The sequence below is a fragment of the Pagrus major genome, chromosome 23, assembly GCF_040436345.1.
Source record: "Pagrus major chromosome 23, Pma_NU_1.0".
NCBI lineage: Eukaryota > Metazoa > Chordata > Actinopteri > Spariformes > Sparidae > Pagrus > Pagrus major.
This window is the reverse complement of record NC_133237.1, coordinates 9,821,212-9,843,493: the sequence shown is the minus strand read 5'-3', so window position 1 is coordinate 9,843,493 and position 22,282 is coordinate 9,821,212. Positions and strand designations below refer to the sequence as shown.

The following is a 22,282-nucleotide window of genomic DNA, read 5'->3' as shown; positions in this document are numbered from 1 at the left end:
ATTGCAGTATGTAAATACATTTAATGAGCATAAATGGTAAAAAAAAAAAATGGTGTTTAGGTCTAATAGGATTATACATTTGATTATAAAGTGTCAGTTTCTGAAAAGCATTGCAATTCCAAGATATTGTCAGATAGCATCAGGTCAATTCATGTCTTGATTCTCTGCAAGCTAACATTCATATAATATTAGAATAAGCTAAATCCAACAACTTTTTAAAAGATTGCTTCTGGAAATAATTAGCAGAAATGTTCACGCAACAGGTAACTGGCTATAACATGAAAAACCACAACGTATAGTCCTTTAACTGCATCAAAAGGACTTAATGCTTATCAAACTATACCTCCCAGGGTACCTGAAACCCCGCCCAGTAATACTGCCTGCTCGAGCACTGTTGCACCCTTTCCCAAACCACAATATTTTTGTGTTATCCCTCAGTTTATAATATAAGCCCACTTTACCATGCACTCACTGACAGACAGTCTGGGGAATAAAATTTAAAAAAACTAAAAATAAATAAAATAAAATAAATCATGCTTACAGATCATTTTAGATTTGGGTGATCTCAGCTCTGTTTTATGAGACTAGATTGAAATTATTTTAACCCTTTTTGATACTTTACTCATCTGTTATCTTGTGAGTCGTCAGGTGTCTTAGCTTTTATTTCAACATTAAATGACCCTTTTTATCTCTCATTATACACTTTTTGGACTCGACCTGGAACATGAAGCCTACACTTTGTTAGCTGACATTGTTGTCAGTGTTGCTCCAGGCCCTGGATACTCGGGTCACATTAAGATTCCTTCACAACAACATAAAGTAAAGAAAATGTGAGCATTCCTGGTACAGTTTCACCCTGGAGCTTTCTGATAAGTACACAGTAATGCATGTGTACACGTGACCAACAAGATCATGAGGTTGAGATAACATCACAGAAGAAACAAAGAGCTGTTTGGCTTTATGGGTGCAATTCTGACATTAAACTGTGATTAATATAACGCTAGGGGAAATCCTGTCAGCTGGCGAATCTCACTTTGCAAAACATTTTGACATCAACTTAAGAATTACATAGTATTCAATATATAATGAGTTCTATACAACAACTTCATGCATTATTATCATGATTACTTTTAAAACTCTGGGAGCCACATTTGGCCCCTGCTGCAGTGCCTTCTCTGGTCTGCAGAGGGCGCTGTTTACACATCAGTTAGAATAGTAGGCAAGGCATTCTACAGGTCAATTAAATATATATATATATGTATTTGGCTCTGTTCATAAACAAAAAAAACCCTCTTAGTTTTTTACTTTGTATTTCAGGTATCTTGAAAGGGACTCTGATAATATATTTTATTTTGGGGAATTGATTCATTGGTGATTTCCTCCTCTGTATACTAAAACTTTGACAAACACATGTTCAAGAAAATAACTTTTACGCACCACAAAATTTCATCAACTACACACATTCACACATTTCCACACAAACAGAAACAGACCCGCACATCTCTCATGCACGCCAACACACATGCACTTGTACACTTGTTGCACGTGGACTCACTCACACACACTCTCTCTCTCTCTCTCTCTCTCTCACACACACACACACACACACCAAAACTACAGATTCGCTGATGGCGAGTGTACGTGAACCACGACACAGACACTGTTACACACCGGCATGTTTGGGCATGGTTACTATTTACATCAGGGCCCTCAGTAACCCACATCCACCCAACCCTGTGCCTGTCACCATGGCAACAAATTCTGAAACCCCCCCCTCCTTCAATGGCAGGATTGCAGGATCAATTAATTAGCCAGCTAGCGATCCTTAACATCCTACAAACTGATTTTTCTTTTGCCTGAGACAGCACTGAATCCTCCAGCAACCTGACCTCCCTCACTGAATAAAAGCTCATCTGTTGCCCTCTTGCTTTGTGATTACATTAAATCCTAGAGACATTAACAACATAGTAGCAACATGGTAATCAGAAGACAGCAATAAGAACACAGGGCAGTTTGGCAGCTTCTAAAACGTAAACATAAACAGACCTGACTTACCCAGAATCTCCCCAGTCGCCCCAATTTACACACACAACACTCAACATAGACCACTGTCTCAAATAACACACTGCATACATTCCCTGGTACCATGGACGGATTATTACGCAACGGGCCCCTGGGCACAGACAGGTGAAAGGCCACCCACACCGACTAGATAGAAGCAAGACCTCTGGATTGAACAAAGTGACTACAAATGATGGCCACATCTCTTTATGGTCAGTTTGAATCTCTGTGTAGCTGTCTTGTGTCTCTTTGTAGTTGTTTGTGTCTTTTTGTGTCTCTTTGTGGTCTTTTTTGTGGTTGTTTTGTGTTTTTTTTTGTGTGTCTTTGTAGTTGTTTCGACCTTGTGGTCATTTTGTTTCTCTGTGTAGTCACGTTGCAACTTTTTGTAGTCATTTGATTGACCTTTCCAACATGAAAATCACTTCAAACAGAGGTTCTGGCCGAGCTGCCCCCTGACCCCTTTGGCCTTTGCCCGGAAGGCCCGTTCAATAATCCATCCATCCATGCCTTGCACAGAAATATAACTGAACACTAGAAAGTGATTCACTGTGGATTTACATTTCCCCAATGAATCTTGAGAAAAATGACTCTTGAATGACATGAAATAACAAGAATCATACAGATTCAGCTATCTTGACGCTGTTTTTGTTTAAATGTGTTAAAATAATTATTCCACCATAACAAGGAAGGCCATAAACACTGGGAATGATGCTATAAAAGCTTCTTGACCAATACTAATTTTATTTAAAATTGTCAAATAGCTTTTGAGGATGAAAAGTTCTCTCAGGATCTGTTAGATAGACAGCTACCTCTATATCTTGCAAACTTCATCAGTCAGATAAACAATTTAAATTTGGAAACTTGCCTGAGATTTGTAAGTACAATTCAAAGACTAGCATGTAATTTGAGACAGTGCCTACAATTGCTCTTATCTGACGGTAACTATCCTACCTACAGTACAGTATATACCTACCTACGGACCTACATAAGAATGTGAGATATTGCACTTGGTCACAAAACATTGTTGTCGTTGTTTTTTACAGCATGTGGAAATCTACTAAATTAAGTCACTGTCTGAGACACACAGTACAGTATGGCACTTAGTTGATGTCTAAGTTTGGAAACATGCAGATTCAATACACATGATCACTTTTAACTGCAGCAGGGAAAGATGAGGAAAGACCAGACCGTACTGTAGCTAAAAAAAACATTCCCCGTACTGTTTGGCATGAAAGGGGATTTTTGACACTTCAATGAATGAAAGGAATAAGACGAAGGTGCTGTACGTGAGTGTCTTCTGCACTATTTTTAGTGATCTAGTACTGCTTTGTGGTGGAGTCACTCACTTGTTGATCCCTTCATCTCTTTTTCTTCTTCAAAATAGTCTCAACACAACAAAGCAGCCTCTTCTTCTACATTTCCTCTTCTTGTTTTCTTTTTTTATCTCATCTGCTCTGATCCAAGGACACTAGTAGGAAATTGAGTTTGACATACAGGCCTAGAAAAGTGCAGATAAAGCTGGAATGTTAAGGGGAACAAGAGGAGGAAACAAAGAAGAAGAGACCTTTTTTTTTGACAATTATTGAAAACTCAGTCCAGATCAACACATAAACAACTGCAGGTGTAACATCACAGGAAGCAATTTTCTATTACTTTCCTCTCATCCCTCTCCTGACCTTTCTCTTCCACCATCAGGTCTATCTTATCTAGTAAATGGGAACCTGATATGTGGGTGCTGCGTTGTTCTCGGTGAATGGTGGGCTCTGGTAGGTCTCTGTGGTCTCAGTGGTGCCGCCGACTGGTGAATTGGAGGGGTATGGCTGGGTGGGCGCGCCGCCGTCCATGTGCTCCGTGGTGAACAGAGTCATGTCTGTGCCGAGCAGATACTTCTGGACAGCACGCACTGTTAGGCCAGCCTACAGGGGGAAAGAGGGGGAGCCAAGGGATGGAAAAGGTCAGAAAAAACAATTCCAGGTACTGTGTGCTGGAAAGCAAGCCAGACTAAATCATGAAAGCTCCGTTTTCATAGACAGATATTAGTCGAGAAACCACCTTTAAAGGGAAAGGTGACTGTTGCTATAGAAATAAAGTTGACTTGGATTATTTGCATTCTGGCAGAGAGTTAGAAGAGAGGCTTGATATAATACTCATGTCTGTCACTTAAAGGACCACTGTGTAGGATTTTGTGGCATCTAGCCGTGAGGTTGTAGATTGCAACAAACTGAAGACCTCTCACTTCACCATCCCCTATGGTGGCCAGTAAAAATGTGAAAAACATGAAAAGGTCCTCTCCAGAGTAAGTGTTTGGTTTGTCCATTCTGGGCTACTGTAGAAACATGGCGGTACAACACTGGAAGAGGACCTGCTCCCCTGGTAGATATAAAAGGCTTATTCTAAGTAACAAAAACACAACATTCTCTGTATCAGGTGATTATACACCAATGAAAACATAATTGTGAATATTGTATTCCATTCCTGCCAATAGATCCCCCTAAACCCGACACAGTGGTCCTTCAAATTTAAGATTACAGGTCTGGTTAGTTTAGCATAAGGACCAGGCCACAGCAGAAACAGCTTTTCTTTCTTTCTGTCTTTCTTTCTTTCTTTCTATCTATTTTTTTGGACAGATTAACCAAAGAAGATAGAAAATGTTCATGTATGACAGTTAGAGGTGCTGGTCAGTCGATTTTGTTATGTTTGCAAAAAGAGTCAGGATAGCTGTTTCCATCTATTCCCAGCCTTTGTGCTATGCTAAGCTAAACTGCAGCTAGCCAAGGCTTGATATCTAACAGACAAATATCAAACAGTCAATCTTTATTGGTATAGTGCCAATTCCCAACAAAAGTTATCTCATGACACTTTCCAATTTGAGCAGATCTTGACCATACTCTTTAATTAGCTAATTTAGATATGTGAGTGGTATCAATCTTACCACTTAACTCTTCGTTAGTGTATTTCCCAAAATGCCAAACTGTTTCTTTTTTAAAAAAAGAAAAGAAAATTGTAACGAATCCATTAAGCTTAACCAAAGGTGAGCGTAACTGTTTAGAAGATGACGATGGCGCCTCCAAACTCACAAGCCTCATGGGTAACTACTGCATAAAAATAAAAATCGCAGGATTCAACAGATGCATGACCAGTTTCTCACCTTTGATTTAGTCAGTAAAGGATTACTGTCACTAGTTTAGCTCATGGGTGGATTATCAAAGGGGCCTCCCAGGCACAGGCACAGGCACAGGGGCCAGACTGGTCAGAGTGCCTCTAATCCAGAGCATTCGTTTGAAGTGTTATTAACTTTTCCTTTTTGGAAAGTCAGATTGCTCAGTCAGAAGTGGGGATGTCCTGATCACGGTGACTCACCCATGCGCAATATACTGACATTATTAAATTGCTTTACAACTCAAAGCAGTTTTAATCAGGTGTTTTACACCATCAGCAGCATATTAATGTTATGGGAGACCTGCGAGATATGGTTGACGAATATGTTAAAATACTGAGGGTGCAGATGTTTTTGCTCTCATAATCTGCCCACGGTTTAGGTGTTACTGGACATTTACTCAATGTTTGTGTGTATTTTCTGCAATCCTGAAGGGAAAACCGAAGAATAGAAAACATTTGTCCAGTAGAGGTGTTAGAAACACTCATGATAATGTTTCAGTGGAGGAGAACACATTTCAGTCATCTGTTTTCAAATGCCTGCCAAGCCTCTCCAGGAGATGAAAGATTCTATCCAGAAAAACATGAGTAAACTCAGCCTTAATGTATTCCTATATGAACATTTACATGCGTGCGTATGTGTGTCTCTGTACGTATATGTCTGTCTAGTTGCATGTTCTCACCCAGGTGATTATGGAGAAGAAAGAGAAGGCGATTGCAGCCCGGGCTGCATCTGCCCCCTGGTTGAGTGGCAGCTCATCCGCGGTGGTCCGAGACCACTGATTGGCCAGGAAGCAGAAACTTACAAAGTACAGGAAGGTCCAGAAACCTGCCAGAAACCAGCAGAACAATCACACTTTGTTACGGGAGAAAAAAAGGTAATTTCCCAGATAACTTTAGACATGAAACACGAGGTGCAGATGTTGAGTTCTGAAATCCTGACCCACTGTTCTTTGTTCCCTTTAGAAGTTAAAAATATGCTGTCTTTATGTAACATTACAGGTTTCATTTCTCTTGATGTGTTGTGGTGCAACAAAGTAGTCATCTGAAAGTCATCTGAAGCCATGTTGTGCTACATTTTGGGGATTTTTGGGAAACCCAGCCTTTGATTCTGATCAAGCATTAAGGACATTTTTTAGGGTTTGTTTATAAACCTGTGTCTTGCACTTCCTGGCTCTTGAGAAGCTGCAAGAATTATGTCAAAAACTGGATTATAAAACCTATTTCTGACAATTCTGGACGTGATGGCCTGCTCACCCGAGAAGCCGATCTCAAGCATTATAGCCTTCTTCCTGTCTTTGACAGAGCTGATGGAGGAGAACTTGAAGTCGAGCAGGCCGAAGAAGGAGCATGCCAGCAGGCCCACCAGGCCCACGAACACGCCATAGTTGCAGGCATCTGCGTTCTTGTTGAAGACACAGTACAGACGCTCACTGCCAATGTTAACATAACCCTCGTTCACGATGGAGGCAAAGACCACCAGGGAAAATATCTGCAGACAGGGGCAGAGGAGATGGAATAAGAAATAAAGACCATGTAAATAATAACAATCAACATATCTCCATCGTTCTCTTATTGCCTCCCTCACACAAACATTGTTGCAGCCTCGCTGGAAACAGGAACACTACTGGAGAGCGCTTCTTTGAGCGTGCTCAGACCAAAGGCATTAACCTAATTTCTTCTCTTTCTCTCTGACTGACTGAAGAGGTGGATGCTTCACTTCCCCTCAAGAATCGCACAGTCCTGAGGCGGTGTGTGCACCAAAAGAAGAAGTGTGATAAAGGTTTTTATAGCATTTTCTCTCTGTTTCATTTTCAAAAATTCTTTAGGTCTAATCTGAAGTTAATTGTATTTTTTCCTACCTCTGCTCTGGACTCACACACAGATCAGCTGACTAACACTCGCTGGCAGAATAGGGCCATGTGACACACACACATGCAGACATGCACTCACACTTGGGGGTTTGGGTCATATGATGGTGGAGGGACACACAATGGGATAATGCCGGGTCCACATTTTAAACTAATCACATGTGTGGATATAATCTGAGCAGAGAGACACTCAGGTGCTTTTAGCTAACCAGCATGATAAAGCTGCTTATATATGCGTGTCAACGTACTGCATCTCCAAATGGAAAATTCTACTAATTTCTTTGTTGATGATTTAAAAATATGAAAGCGTATGTACAGCGATACAACAATTTTAAGCTCAATTACTCAATCATTTCCCCTGCACTTGTCTCATGTGCTTTACACCTGGATTCCCTTGTGACCTTAAAAGGGGCACTGTGTAGTCTTGGAGAAAATATTCAAACTCAGATTTTTAATATTTACAATATTAATGAGGTAATGATGCAAACTCAGAAATATTTATTTTTTTCCATAACTGAATAAACAAGCTGTTCTCAGAGGAAAATAAGGTCCCCAGAACACTGTTTGAAGCTAGAAAGGTGTCAGGGTCTGCCACATATAAACAAAGTGAAACAGTATGAAATTGTGTTGTCCTTTAACGTCAATTTGTTTATTCAGTTTATTCAGTCATAAAATCAGAAAGTTTGTTAATCAAGTTTGCATAAAAAGTCAGTCACTCTTCTGATCAAAATGTCTTTACATAGACTACATACATAATTACTGAACTTCTTGCAGTCAGCTGTAGGATTTACAGTATATAAAGTCGGGGAGAGCAGCAGCTTTAGCAATAGTGAAACAAGACCTCATTCTAGCTGATGAAGCAGCATGTCCTGTTGTTTATCGAGGCCCAAAGGTGTCAAAAGGTGTCATCTACATTGTTAAAATTAACTAAAAAATAGGTTGCACCAAGAAATAATAACTGACAAATAAGAAGACATGAATTTTTATGTCATTTTGCATATATTGAAGACCAATTTAAAACGTTTTGGGTATGAAGTGACGTGCTTGCCTTTGCCTCTACTTAACATGGCTCCTGTTTATAGCCAGTGGTTACAAAGTCACTAGGTACGTTCACAAGTACTGTGATTTTTAGCTTAGTTGTACTTTACTTGAATATTTCTACTTTGGAACTGGATTAAACTAAAAAATTTTTTAAAAAAGCTCCACCTTTACCAGTCAAAACAGTAAAATGGTTCTGATGCATTGTTGCATCAATATAAATAATCTAATGATGTCATATATCAATACTTCAGTAACAGGAGACATTTTTCTGCATAAAGAACTACATATACTTTCTGTAGTATAAGTAATGGAGTATTTTTACAGTGCTGTATTGGTACTTTTACTTAAAGGGTAACTCCGCCAATTTTTCCACATGAGAGTGTGTTTACAGGTCTTGGGGGGAAAAAAGTATAAAGCCCTTTGTGGCTCCAAAGGAAGCTGCATGTAATCTAATAATTGCCTCCAGTGATGTCAGTCAGTGGCTAAGTTGCATTGTGGGTAATGTAGGAACCAGGTTTTCAAAAAGAAAGAAGAATGAATCCAATGAATCTGAATCCAACAGTGGATAGGAGAGTGCAATGTTAGACCAGTGGCCTGCTTTTCAAAACATGGCACCTACATTACCCACAATGCAACTTAGCCACCAAGTTTTTTATTCACATATGCAGTGGTAAATATCAAGATGTGATGCTGCAGAATCTACATTTGGCAGGTTTTCAGCTGCAATGGGAAAAATGGACAATTAAGCTTGAGAGCACATTAGTCTAGATTGTTTTAAAAGGGATCGATGTGGACTATTTGCACTGACGCTCCACATGCCCAGTGTAATAGGCTGATAATGTATGACAGAGCTCCGAAGTAAATCCCGCGTATATATTAATAGGTACACAATTAATATAGTACCTACACTCACACTCATGAAACCAGAGACTCGTCAGGAGGACATTACTCGCACGCATCTCATTTCTTGGATAGCTTCCTCCTCGGTGTGTTTCAGAGAAGACCTTCTCCGTGTCACCCAAAGGTGATGCGTTACATCAAGCGTCAGGGCACGACGCGTCTCCGTGGCCCTGCGTGCGTAATGATGACCGCGGACCAATCACAGGTGGGATGACGGACGACGACCGTTTAGGGTAAATCAGCAAAATCATTAGCTGGAAATAGGATTGGCGATGTAAACGAAGAAGGTGTGTGTGGTAAATCGCAGTGTTGTATTTTAGAGATTAAATTAAAAAAAGAAAAGAAAAAAGAGTAACAGGAAGGAGGGAGGCTGAGGGATGAATAGGTTATGGGTCTGTCTTTCTCATTTTCTCCACAATCCAGGTCCGGTCTACTGCACATCTTTGGTTGTATCTATGAATCAATAATAAAGCAGGGTTTTTAAAATAAAGATAGGCGCGTTACTGCCCCAGAAAAACATCTGTATTGAAACCAGTTTCGTGGTCAGGGTGTCAGACACCACCAGGCCTTGGTTACACCCTGTACGGTACATTTCTCTATAAAGACACTCCGACAAACACAGTCAGTCCATGGTTTCCATTTTCACACCCTGCTCATCAATTATCGCTGGATTTCTGGGCTCTATATTTGCAGTGAGAACACGTCACGGGTCTCGCGCAGCAACGACAACAGAGAGGACCCCCCCACCACACACACACACACACACACACACACACACACACACACACACACACACATTCATACATATACACATCCAAACAGCAGTACCGGAAAAACCCCGCTCTCACCCAGGACAGCACTCTGAGGATGGTCTGCGGCTGTTTGACGAAGGCTAACGGGTCGATAGTGGACCCGGCCCGGCCCGCTCCGAACGATCCCACTCCGTCCATCTTCTGCGGCTCTCTCTCGCTCTCTGTGCGCTCCTCGCGGCTCCACGCTCCCGGCTCCACGGCAGGATGGATGCGCTGCTGCTCTCCGCTGTAGGGACGGGTCCTGCGCGCACCCAGAGGCGCGCGGGTGCGGCGTGCGTAAGGGAGCGTGCGCGGGCCGACGTGCCCGCGCAGTGATAAGCCATTTAGACACAATTTAATCACGCCAATATATCTGTTGTGGCTTAAACACACAGCAACGTTGAACATGCACTGTCAATTTTGAGATTTGGGCCTTTTTTTTTGCTTCCATAACATGTAAAATAAAAATAATAATAATAATAAAAACATATTTAGGTGTTTATGTAATTAGATGGCATCATTTTTTTTGAAAACAAAATAAAATAATTTACGGTTTTAATGAAAGTAATCGACTTTGGATGTTTCAAGGTGATATCTATTAGTTCAAATTTTGACCCTATTTACCTCAATTATCTAATTTTTGGTCTAAAAATATAGACCTATGGTTGTTTTGATACATATCTAATTATACATAGGCTATCTATATTTTACAATATCTTTATAAGCCATTCTCACAAAATGATATTTTCCCAAACTCAAATAATTGTCTTAATGTAAAAAATGGGGGTAGTTTTCTTCTATTAGTAAGAAAATTTATCCTTTTCACCTGTAGTGATTCCCCTTAATCACAGTGCTTTAAAGGGCCGTTCCGTGATTTAGTACTGTGAAGATGTGAAGATGGCTGATTCACAAGAGAAAGACTGATCAAAATAAAGCAGCAGAGGTCAAGATGTACTGACTTTCAAGTAATATCACTGGATAATTTGCTATTATGCAATTTAATGGCATCTTTGGTAAATATCCAAATGTTTCAAGCTCCATGGACCCAGTTCTAGTGCAGATTTTCTGACTTAAAAAATTTAAAAAATGAATATGTCTGAAGCCCAATCAAAAATAACCTTGATGTCATTGTGGCCTCATCAGGGTTTGGTTTTTCAGACTGAAGTAAACTCCCCTCAGGGCCACAAACAACTTTATAGAACCGTTTTCACATGCTGAGAGGTCAACTTCTAAATTTGCAGTGTTCCTTTAAGGCAGTTCCTGCATTACTGACCGCACTTTTGTTTTCCGCACCAGTTTTTCCCTGTGTGAGTTGAGTAGCTTAGAATGGATGGGGTTGTAAATTATACAGACTGTATGGGTATTTGTCCTGTAGAGGGGCCTTATGTCAAAACATACACGGTGCATTTGTTTAAATAAAACTGTGTTAAACTAAATCACCACAAACCAAGCATCGTTAGGGGCTCACAGCTCAGGACTGCTGAGGTCATGATTCCACCTCCCATCCATCACAACTATTTTGTTTCAATTTTAAAACAACTACACATACTGGTGTTTTCTTTTAGAGGCATTATGGGTATTATATGTGAGGTCACCAAACTCACTGTGCCAGTAATAGGAATAAATTGAATTGTCCCACATGAGGGAGTCTTCAAGAGGTTCTTTTCCCTGAGATAAATAACTGAAATAGGTGAAAAAAACCTGTATACCATTTGTGTGTAGCACCCTTAAATACTAATAAATAATAATGAATAATCAAATTCGGCCAAGATTTTACAAAGTGAACATGACATTGTCCTCAATACCAGACACAGGCCTGGAGCTACTATAGATGTTGGACTCCATCTAAATATAGGCCTCGAGGACAATAGACTGAGTGAAAACTCCTGCCTGAATCGTTCATCAGTCACAGACATTGCAAAGTAATAAAATATGAAATGGAGTCTCATGATGATGATGCTGTGCCAAATACCACAACACAGTATAGTCACAAGTCCCCTATCATGGGATATTTAATTATCATGGCCAACAATGAATATTTATCTGAACACTGAACAGTCTCAACCAAAAAAGTAAAGAAAAAGGAGAGATGAAAACCAGTGGCTGTCCAGCAAAGAAAGTTTATAGTCTGGGTAAAAAGTCTGACTGATGATCCGAGGCATTAATGCTAAAAATCCTTTATTAACTAGTGGAAACCCCAACGTGTTCCAATGTGGTCTTCATCAAGGCAACAAAATAAAAAAAATAAAAAACTTTACTTTCCAATACGTAGGCTATATTCTGCATACTAATATCATATTATTATTATATAATAAATACAATTGTGCTTAATAGCGAAAAGCACAAATGGGATCTGAGATGATCCATGAGATAAAAAGCTGATCATTCACACTATCTGCTCCTGGTAGTATTTCAGTGATTACATACTAGTAGTCCAATACTCTGGTAAAAAAAAAAGTACTCAAGTAAAAGCAGTGATGGAATGTAACTAAGTGCATTTACTCAAGTACTGTACTTATGTATAATCTTGAGGTACTTGAGTATTTGCATTTTCTGCTACTTTACACTTCCACTCCTCTAAATGTTGGAGGCAACTATTGTACTTTTACTCATTACATTAATATAATAACTTTAGTTACTAGTTACTTTTCAGATTACATGCTGCATCAAAGCCAAACGAGTGCATGTTTGAATTAAATTATTTTGTAGACAATCAGATAAACAGAAAACACTGATTCCAATAATCTGAAAAATGCTGAGTATTGGATCTGATAATTGGTCTGGCCAATAATCAATCGACCCATAGCATACAGTATATGCATACATGTAAATATATGCCTGATCTACTTTTACTTGTTGATATTCATTCTTCATTTTTTGCCTTTTGATTCTTAAGTGCAATTATTATCACTAAAAGTAATATTTTAACATGATATCTTTACTTTTACTCAAATATGACTTTTAGGTACTTTATACAACACTGAGTAAAAGTAGAAATGCCACAGTATAAAAATACTGTTACAACTAAAAGTCCTGCATTGGAATGTTTACTTGAGTAAAAGTACACAAGTATTAGGATCAAAATATACTTAAAGTACCAAAGTAAAAGTACTCATTATGCAGACTTTCAGAATACAGTATCTAATGTTATTGAATTATAATTATCAATGCAATAATGTGTGAATTTCCCCCTGGGATCAATAACGTTTTAGCTTAATCCATATTATATACAACATCATTCATCTGTATCTATATTATTATCATTATTATTATTATTTTTATTATTAAACTAAATCTGCAGAGGAACTAGTCACTAAAGTTGTCAAATAGATGGAGTTAAAAAGTAAATATTGGCTTCAGAATTGTAGTGGAGTAGAAGTATAGAGCAGCAGGAAAGTGAAATACTCAGTGTTAGGGTTAGGCTTAGTTACTTCCCAACACTGAAAATGGCAAAGTCAAGCTGCCGTGTACAAGATCATGCACAGCTGGCTCACACCACTAGAGGTCAGTCACAGTTTCTTGAGAATTGCATATTTTGTCAGTCATGTTGAGAGGAGGAGAAAAATAGTCATAGGAAAGAAAGTAGTTAAAACCAGGGCTGAGGGTATAAATATATAAATATATATATATATATATATATATATATATATATATATATATATATATATATATATAAAACTAAAATGTTATAATACTATGATAACAGTAAAACAAATAGTAGCAGTGGAGCATTAGACTTGTCTCAGTGCATGTGTGTGTGTCAGCTGGTTCCTTAAATAACAATATAGTGATCAGAGAGTTTATATGAATAGCACAAGGACAGATCAGGTCACATGCCAGGTTCTAGCCTCAAAGCACCTTGACTGGAGGAGAGAAGGATCTCACATGATACTTAAACCGAGCGGGGGCAATTATCTATTAATCCAACGATCTAATATCTATTTATTGCTTGTCTCTTAAGGACAAATGGCCATAACACGTTCCCAGAGCCCAAAGTGGTTCAAAATAGATTGTTTTGTCCAACAAACACACAAAACATTCACATAAAACAGAGAAACACAAGCCAATGATCATTTTTGAGAAACTGTAATCAACAAAATATATGTATTTTCAATTAATATAATCACTTAAATGATTAATTACACATCAGAACTACATAATTACCATTTTCAGCGCTAAAATATGCAAATAAATTAGCATACTCTCTGCAGGTATATCACGCACAAACACACAAACTTGAATGTGGTATAACAATGTGTGTATGCCATATGTATGTATTTCTCTTTTAACAGTGACAGCTGAGATAATGGCAATGGCAACATAATAAACATTTTTCACACATTCAAGAATGTGATAGTTAGTGTTTTTCTGGTTAATCAACAGACCATAAATTTACTGCTTTAACAGAAAAATCAGTCACACCTGAAAAGACATCCAAAAAGCCTAAATGTTTTAGTATTTCACAAAACCCATAAGATAACCAGAATTATCAAGAGGTTTAGTGAAACTCTGTCTTGGTTTTAACCTGAGAAACATAGAGGAAGACTTTGTGTATCTATCGTTTCATTTCCCCATCAGTTGTATTTATTAACCACAAAACAAGAAAAGCCATTCAACACGTACCAAACATCTCTCCTCACACAAATTTGCTCCAGAGTTTACTCCACTTTGTTGTCCTCCCACTCAAAGAACATTTTGCGCCCACTCAGTCACAGGAGCCATCTTTCCATCCATCTTTCCACCTCTCGTCCACACGGGAGCAGTCGAACTCAGGCTTGCCAAGCCGGATGTTGATGTCATTGTGGATACCACACAGCCACTGAGAGAGAGCATGGCGACTCCTGGTGTCGGGCTGATTGGTTTTTAATCTGTGGAGAGGAAAATGGAGCCTTTAGAAATTGCCTGCTCTTCATCTTAAAATGAGGAAATGTGACAGCTGCAGATCTGTTTGCATTCTTGAGCTAAAACCAAAGATGAGAAGAGAAAAGAACTGTGGCCCTCAACTGTGTTACGAAGCAAGGATGCTGCAACTTTGAACAAAAATGTAAAGCAGGTGCATATAATAAAGCATGTAAAAAACAACTGCTAAGATCATTTCAGTGTGAGCACAAATCTGCTCCTTGTTAAGATGCTACCAGACCTGATATGTGACTGCATATTAAATCTAAAGCAGCACAGTGGCCTGACCTGCCCCTGAGGTCTTCTGCACACTCATCACAGGGGAAGAACTTGGAGAAAAGGTTGATGAACTGCCCCATCTCTTGCTGCTGGATAGAAGATGGCTGGTCGGGGTAATATGCTGCCATAGTGTGCAGGAAGGACCAGGTGTTACGCCCCAACTCCCCCCTGTCCAGTGGACACTGTGGGTCTTGTGGCTCTGACTCAGCAGCTTGGGTCTCCTGAAGAATCATACAGACACAAACAGCAGAGTCAAACAGCTGCCAATTCAAAGAACTTCTTTTTGCCCCTTGGAGATTTGTATCAAATAACTATGAGGATCACATTAGAAGTTTTGGATAAGATGAGGACACATTTCTCTGCTCTGTGGCTCCAAAGGGCGCCTGGCACTACTGCATGAAACCCACTACTAAACAAACTTTCTGATAAAGCTTTAGGGAAAACAAAATTCAATTATAAAAGTATATCAGTTCATAAACCATCTTCGAGTAAAGCCTTACGACTGTAAAAGTGATAATCCAATAGATCCTCAGAAAAACCTGTCAACCTGCCGTGACCTCATGTCACCTGTACAGCAGCTGTCGTCTGTTTCTTCTGGACCTTCATCCACGATTTAAAGTCCGTACAAGCCCTGCACGGCTTCTTCTTCACATCCCCGGTCTGCTCCTGCTCTTTACCGGCACCCTCCCCCGGTGGTCTGCCGCCCACTGCAAACGGAAAACCTTCAAAACCAGGCGGGTTGGCGGCTTGCGATCCCCTCGGTCCTGTGGGCGCAGCCATGTTCGATATTAGCTAATAACTCTGACCGAGCTGTAATGTCCACACACGTCAGGAATGTCGGGCTGTTGAAACGCAGTTACCTCTGACCGGACACATTATCGCTTTTTAATATTTCATTCTACCGTGCGGACAGTGTCATGGTTACGCCGCACACTTCCCGGTTGATGTGAGCGATAAGGATACGTGAGACAAGATGTGCGTAAGTGTTGTTTCACCCGGACCTTTCAAGGTTACGGACCGTGTTCCGGTTTGTGATGTCAGTCATCTGTGCATGCAGCGGAGTGTAGCATCTGTCAAAGTGTAAATTTCTATTGTTTTACAACATTGTAAACGGTTGTCATTGTATTTGTTATATGAGAATACATTTTAAATCTACGTTTGGTGATAGCCAATTGTTTTTAATCCGTTTTGTAAACTGTTCAGTCCCACTGGTGAGCTGGTTAGCCGGGTGGCTAACGAAGCTAACAACTGTGGAGTGACACGTTTCTTTTCCTATTCTCTCTCCTTGGTAGTGTAGCTGTAGTCCAACTGAACTGGCACAATGGGGATCTTGGAGAAAATCGCGGAAATAGAGAGAGAAATCTCTCGGACACAGAAAAACAAAGGTAAGAGAGGAGCAGTCGCGGTGCTAACTGTTAGCCACGCCATGAACGAACTTGTAGCCAGCTGTGTGTGTTTCAGTGTCATCTGTCCGTGTTGTGTTACTCATTAATCTCACAGAAATTCAAGGAGTAGCCTTAACTGACACTGTAAGATTGATGACAGTTACCAATACAACTATAAGACAATACTCATACATTTTTATCTTTAATTGATATCGAATAAGAATTAAACTAAAACCCCAATGTAATGGTTGTGGTGGTGGTCATCAAACTTGTCAGACAGAGATTTTAATTGTTTTTATTCTTTCCTCCAGCCACTGAGTACCATCTGGGTTTGCTCAAGGCCAAGCTAGCCAAATACAGAGCTCAGCTCCTGGAGCCCTCCAAGTCAGCAGGGGCCAAAGGCGAGGGGTTCGATGTCATGAAATCAGGGGATGCTCGTGTTGCTCTCATCGGTTTCCCCTCTGTGGGTAAGGTACGTCAACATGACAGGTAAAAGGTTGTGTTTTCCAGAATAGATCTGGAAAATAAACACAAAAAGTTATTTTTTCAGTACTGTTTGTTCTTAATCTTGTGCCTCAAATACAACTAACTCACTAACAAAGGCACCAGAAAGAGAAGTGAAACAAAAACTAAAGATTCAAAATTTTTCCTCATCTAATTGAATCCTCTGTTGTCTCCTGCAGTCCACTTTCCTCAGTTTGATGACATCAACAGCCAGCGAAGCTGCTTCTTATGAGTTCACTACCCTCACCTGCATACCTGGTGTCATAGAGGTACGCACATTCACACCATTGCATATCTGAACACTTGAAGCTCTAAACAATGCCTAACAATGTGTCATTTACACTGTTTATTTTTACTCTTCAGTACAAAGGAGCCAACATCCAGTTACTGGATCTGCCAGGAATCATTGAGGGAGCGGCCCAAGGTAAGCTTAGGTTTAGTGTTTTGCACAAGCTCAAAGTGAGCAGAAATTGGAGACCTGTAATATGTCTATTATATTACTATGAAGTTACATCAGAGTTATAAACGATTGACACACAATAAATAAATGAATGAGAATCAAAACAAACTGAGTGGCTGTTTATGGATACACTTTGATATTTTATAGGTAAGGGTAGAGGTCGGCAGGTCATTGCTGTTGCCAGGACAGCGGACGTCGTCATCATGATGTTGGATGCCACCAAAGGAGATGTTCAGAGGTGTGTGATGCCCACTGTTTGTGTGTGTGAGCAAGTCTAGGGGGTTTGAGGGGCAAGAGTATTTTCATCAACTAATTCTTGCATTAAACTGCTTTTTATCTTTCTAGAGAACTTTTGGAAAAAGAGTTGGAGTCAGTGGGCATCAGACTCAACAGGCTAAAACCCAATATTTATTTCAAGGTACATTTTCTGTTTTTTTTTTCTATTTTGAGCAGGCTGTGAATATCAACAGCAAATTTCAAAGACACAAGGCTATTCAATATCGAGGCATCACATACAAATTAAGTGGCATCAGCTACGAAGGTACCTTACTGTGCTGTATAGACAGACCAACTCAAGGCTCAGGCACACAAAACTGACATTAAAGAACTAGCAGTGACAAATGCAGACTGTTTATTCTCACGTCGCCCGTGTTTCGGCCAAAAAGGTTCACTTGATCACAGCACGAAGGCCACAGCGGTCGGCCAGCTAGCTCATACGTTCTGCACCTGAGGGAGGTGAAGTTACTCTCCATACCACCAGGTCAGGAATGTGCATTTATAAATCGTTGTAATGATAAAGTTTTTTTTTGTTTTTTTTTTACCACATTCTTGCTCATATGGCAACTTCTAATTGAAAATAGGTCTTATGAAAAGTTACAAATGGCACTGGTGAAGACCTTTGCCAAAAATATTTAGGAACTGCACTCGATAGGTGAAATCAACAATACTAAAGCAATATGCTCAAGGGTTTTCCATGTCTCTTCTCGAGCACCGATTTGCTTAGCGGGACTGCCAATCAGAGTTGCTCCGCCTGCAATTCTACATGCCCGGTTTGAAAGCAGCTGAAAAGCTGCCAGCAAGGGCCGATTAGTGCCAACAGTGCAGTACACACAGCAAAAACTAGGTCCACAGATGCTCAACGACGGCCCGACATTGGCAGACAGCTCATTGTTGGCCTGGTGTGGCCATTCGTATGATTTTCAAAACATCCATGCTAGCTTGTCATCTATAGAAATAAATACACAAACTGTCATACAAAACAAATGTGTAAAAATGTGTCATCTGTCTCTCTGTAGCCCAAGAAAGGTGGCGGCCTCTCCTACAACTCCACAGTTCCACTCACCCACTGCTCTGAGAAGCTTGTTCAGCTCATCCTTCACGAATACAGTATCCTTCACTCTGCCAGCGTCAGAAGAGGCTGCATATTTCTGACTTTTTTTCATGGGACTTGTTAATAAGTCAGAGTAGTTTTTGGCTGATTTCTTTAACTCCTTCTTCTCAGAAATCTTTAACGCAGAAGTTCTCTTCAGGGAGGACAGCACACCAGACGAGTTCATCGATGTCATCGTTGGGAACAGAGTTTACATGCCTTGCCTATATGTATGTTGGTACTCACCAGCTGGGATGAGTCAAAGCCTCGTACTGCTAAGCTTTAACTGTTTGGAAGTCAAAGCTCAAAGATGTTTTTCATTTGTGAAGTGAAAACAGGAAAATCACTCTCACTATTTGTTGTTATGAGGTTTTGGCGAATCTCTCTAGTTTGTCTGTTTCTGTAGCTTGTGTACCATTTGTTTGTAGTCTCTTTTTTTCCTCATATTATTTGTGGTATTTACAGGTGTACAATAAGGTAGATCAAATCTCCATCGAGGAGGTGGACCGCCTGGCTCGCAGACCTAACAGTGCTGTCATCAGGTCAGATATCTGAATGTGTTTGTGAATAATAGCTGTCTCGGTTGGAAGCTTATCTTTCTATTTTTTTTTCCGTATGTATACGTGAGTTCATCAGCGTCCTCCTTTTTTTTGTCCACCTGTATATTTCAGCTGTGGGATGAAGTTGAACCTGGATTACCTTCTGGAGACGTTGTGGGAATACCTGGCTCTGATTTGCATTTATACAAAGAAAAGAGGAGGTATATACCTTTCCCCTCATGCAGTCATTGAGTCTGTCACATGCACATGAATGCATATCTTTTTTTCTTTTTTTTAAATTAATTTCTCCCTTTTCTATTAGAGCGCCCAGACTTTAATGATGCCATCATTATGCGAAGAGGAGCAAGTGTAGAACATGTGGTAAGTAATGCACACATGAATTCACACATATTCTGTTAATACCAAGATCAACATTTGTACATAAATAATAACACTACAGGAAGCAGACCTACAGTATCCTCACTGTCTGGTATGTTTTCAAATATGCCCATTTTGCTTTTTCCTCGCAGTGCCATCGAATCCACAGAACCTTAGCCAGCCAGTTCAAATACGCTCTGGTTTGGGTAAGTTCAAGTTTTCAGAGGCAATGACCCTCAGAAACTTAACTCCTTGTCCTTTTGTCCTATAAACAGTTTAAACAAAACAGACCTAGGTCACAATTCACCAATTTTTTTCAGCGAGTAGAATTTCTGTTTATCAATTTTAGAAAAACAGCACTAAACAGTGGGTAAGGGGTCATGATTTTTGCTGCATATGACCATTAGGTTATTCAACAAAAGCAGTTGGACAACTGAATTGCAAAACTGTCACATATGAAAGGAAATTCTATGGGAATGGCATTGGCATGAATACTCAAGTACTCGATTTGGGCGTCAGTATTCTTTCAACATAGCAGCTGGAAAAATGTGATAAAATGGTGTGAAGGCAACAGAATAGTAGGGAATACTTTACGGTTTGCTTTACGTGACATTATCAAAATCAGTCTCTGATTTCCACTGCTGCATATCCTGTATTATTGCGTGTTACTACAAGAATCTGGTTGCTGGTCAAGGGTATCATCAGTATCTTATTCTGCAATGTAGTTCAATATGTGGTGATTTACTATATTTTAAACTCAAAAAGGAAAACTCTGAAGTGTACCATCTGTTGATCCTCCAGGGAACCAGTACCAAGTACAGCCCTCAGAGGGTCGGCCTAACACACATCATGGAGCACGAGGACGTCATCCAGATTGTTAAGAAGTAAAACAACCTCCTCACTGGACCGAGGAGAGACTGAGCAGGAGGAGGGACACTTTTGTTGAAAGGGTTCAAATAAAATTCACTGTACAGTAGACACACAGCAATGAAAAATAGCCACTATTCTTATTTTGTATATGAAAATCAACAAAACATATTTGGAGAGGGGGTCAGATTTGAGTTGGTTGTGGGCAGGAAATGGTGTGTTTTACTTTTTGATTAAGATCGAGAAGATGCATTGATTTAAGGAGACAATGGATAAAAAAAATGTCCATAAAATTTTAAATGAATCCTTGTTTTTCTTTTCTTATCAGTTATGACTCCATCTCACCTGGTTCAGATTCAGTCACATGAAAATACCTCACCTATAATGCCTTGATCTTTCCAGGCATATCAACAAACTGTGTAAATGATAGAAATGAAACAAGTTATGAGTTTAGAAATGATTGTGACTATTGTTATCATTCTTATTTTCATAATAGAGATTTAAATCGGTTCATTTATACGTCATAGAAGACATAGGCTTAGGTTTTATAGGTTATTTGTTCATGTGGGGGCAGCGGAAACGTTATCACTTACTCCCCCATCACTTGTTTCTGCACTATGTAACTTCAGAGAGAGGGCAGGATCACAGTGTTACATACATGTTTACTTCAACATACAAGTTTGCAGCACATCATATTGTTATGATGTAATGAGTTTTGTTTGTAGCACTTTCTCGGCATCCGCCCCCGATAAAGTGGATGCATTGCTCATCACTCTTTATTATAATTTTAATGCTTCTTACTTCAAATATATTTCGCTAACAGTACTTCCGCTCGTTACGTCTCTGACATGTGGAATCTACCGTGTACCAAAGAGCAGTAAATGTCCTTGTGAAATTAAGCAGATGTAAATCTTTGCTGCTGATTTTAAACACAAGTTTTCAATAAAATGTCATCAGTTGAAAGCGGAACGAAATGCTGCCACACTTCCACTGTCGGACCTTAATAGTGTGACATCCAGCGGAAGTAAACAAAGACAGCGCTAGTAGCGTTAGCTACGTGTGGTAGTGAATGAGCTGGAAGACGATATTGTAGTGAAAGAAAAGAAAAGAAAATGAGCAAATGTATCTGAGTCCAACAGATTTCAACTGGCAGGAGTTGAAAAAGAAAGATGTTCTCTAGAACATGAAATAAGGAAGGCACAGATAAACAAAGATGCTTTTTTATATAGAGAGAGATATGGGGAGATGGATTACCAGTCAGACTGTAGATTAGGTATAAGAGGTCGAATATTTAGGTGGAAGTCATGTATTGTTTTCATTGATGATAAATGATGTATTTATGGAAATGGTGAGTGCAACGAAGGAGCACTTTCCACCATGTGCGAGCAGCAAACACTGAGGACAGCGCGCAAGATCCTTCAGGACCCCTCTCACGCTCTGTTCCCAGCATTTGAGTGGCTCCCCTCGGGACACCGGCTCCGCTGCCCGGGATGCAGAACACAGAGGAGGAGAGCAACCTTTGTTCCCAAGGCTGTTCAGCTCCTAAACTACCATCCAATTGGGACTGAGATAAAATGGAAGTTATATAATCAAGAGTTAGAGAGACTGAAACACAAGTTTTTGGGGTTGTGGTTTGATGAAAAAATTACACGGGCTGTACATGTGCGGAAAGTGGTGGACAAATGCAAAAAAATATTAAATGTAATTAAATTTACAAGGTACATGGTAGATTTATTTGTCAGCGTCCTGCTACATATATTTGAAGTGTTGAGAATGAGTTTA

General features: G+C 39.8%; 3 protein-coding genes across 3 annotated transcripts; 1 reads left to right on the top strand and 2 right to left on the bottom strand.

Moving 5' to 3' along the window:
- Positions 1 to 3,733: 3,733 nt before the first annotated feature.
- On the bottom strand, positions 3,734 to 9,979 carry syngr3a (synaptogyrin 3a). The gene is made up of 4 exons (XM_073495079.1): positions 9,878 to 9,979; positions 6,475 to 6,709; positions 5,901 to 6,046; positions 3,734 to 3,977 (listed from the first exon to the last, which is right to left on the bottom strand). The coding sequence occupies exons 1-4, from the start codon at positions 9,977 to 9,979 to the stop codon at positions 3,768 to 3,770; spliced, it is 693 nt and encodes a 230-aa protein (XP_073351180.1). The 3' UTR covers positions 3,734 to 3,767.
- Positions 9,980 to 14,431: 4,452 nt separating this feature from the next.
- On the bottom strand, positions 14,432 to 15,865 carry gfer (growth factor, augmenter of liver regeneration (ERV1 homolog, S. cerevisiae)). Its single transcript, XM_073494691.1, has 3 exons — positions 15,566 to 15,865; positions 15,008 to 15,219; positions 14,432 to 14,688 (listed from the first exon to the last, which is right to left on the bottom strand). The coding sequence occupies exons 1-3, from the start codon at positions 15,776 to 15,778 to the stop codon at positions 14,526 to 14,528; spliced, it is 588 nt and encodes a 195-aa protein (XP_073350792.1). The 5' UTR covers positions 15,779 to 15,865; the 3' UTR covers positions 14,432 to 14,525.
- A 130-nt stretch (positions 15,866 to 15,995) lies between these two features.
- On the top strand, positions 15,996 to 20,804 carry drg2 (developmentally regulated GTP binding protein 2). The gene is made up of 14 exons (XM_073494689.1): positions 15,996 to 16,078; positions 16,291 to 16,383; positions 16,695 to 16,855; positions 17,067 to 17,156; positions 17,251 to 17,311; positions 17,495 to 17,585; positions 17,693 to 17,765; positions 18,643 to 18,733; positions 18,849 to 18,946; positions 19,182 to 19,258; positions 19,388 to 19,476; positions 19,578 to 19,636; positions 19,786 to 19,839; positions 20,435 to 20,804. The coding sequence occupies exons 2-14, from the start codon at positions 16,320 to 16,322 to the stop codon at positions 20,519 to 20,521; spliced, it is 1,095 nt and encodes a 364-aa protein (XP_073350790.1). The 5' UTR covers positions 15,996 to 16,078; positions 16,291 to 16,319; the 3' UTR covers positions 20,522 to 20,804.
- The last annotated feature ends 1,478 nt before the right edge of the window (positions 20,805 to 22,282 follow it).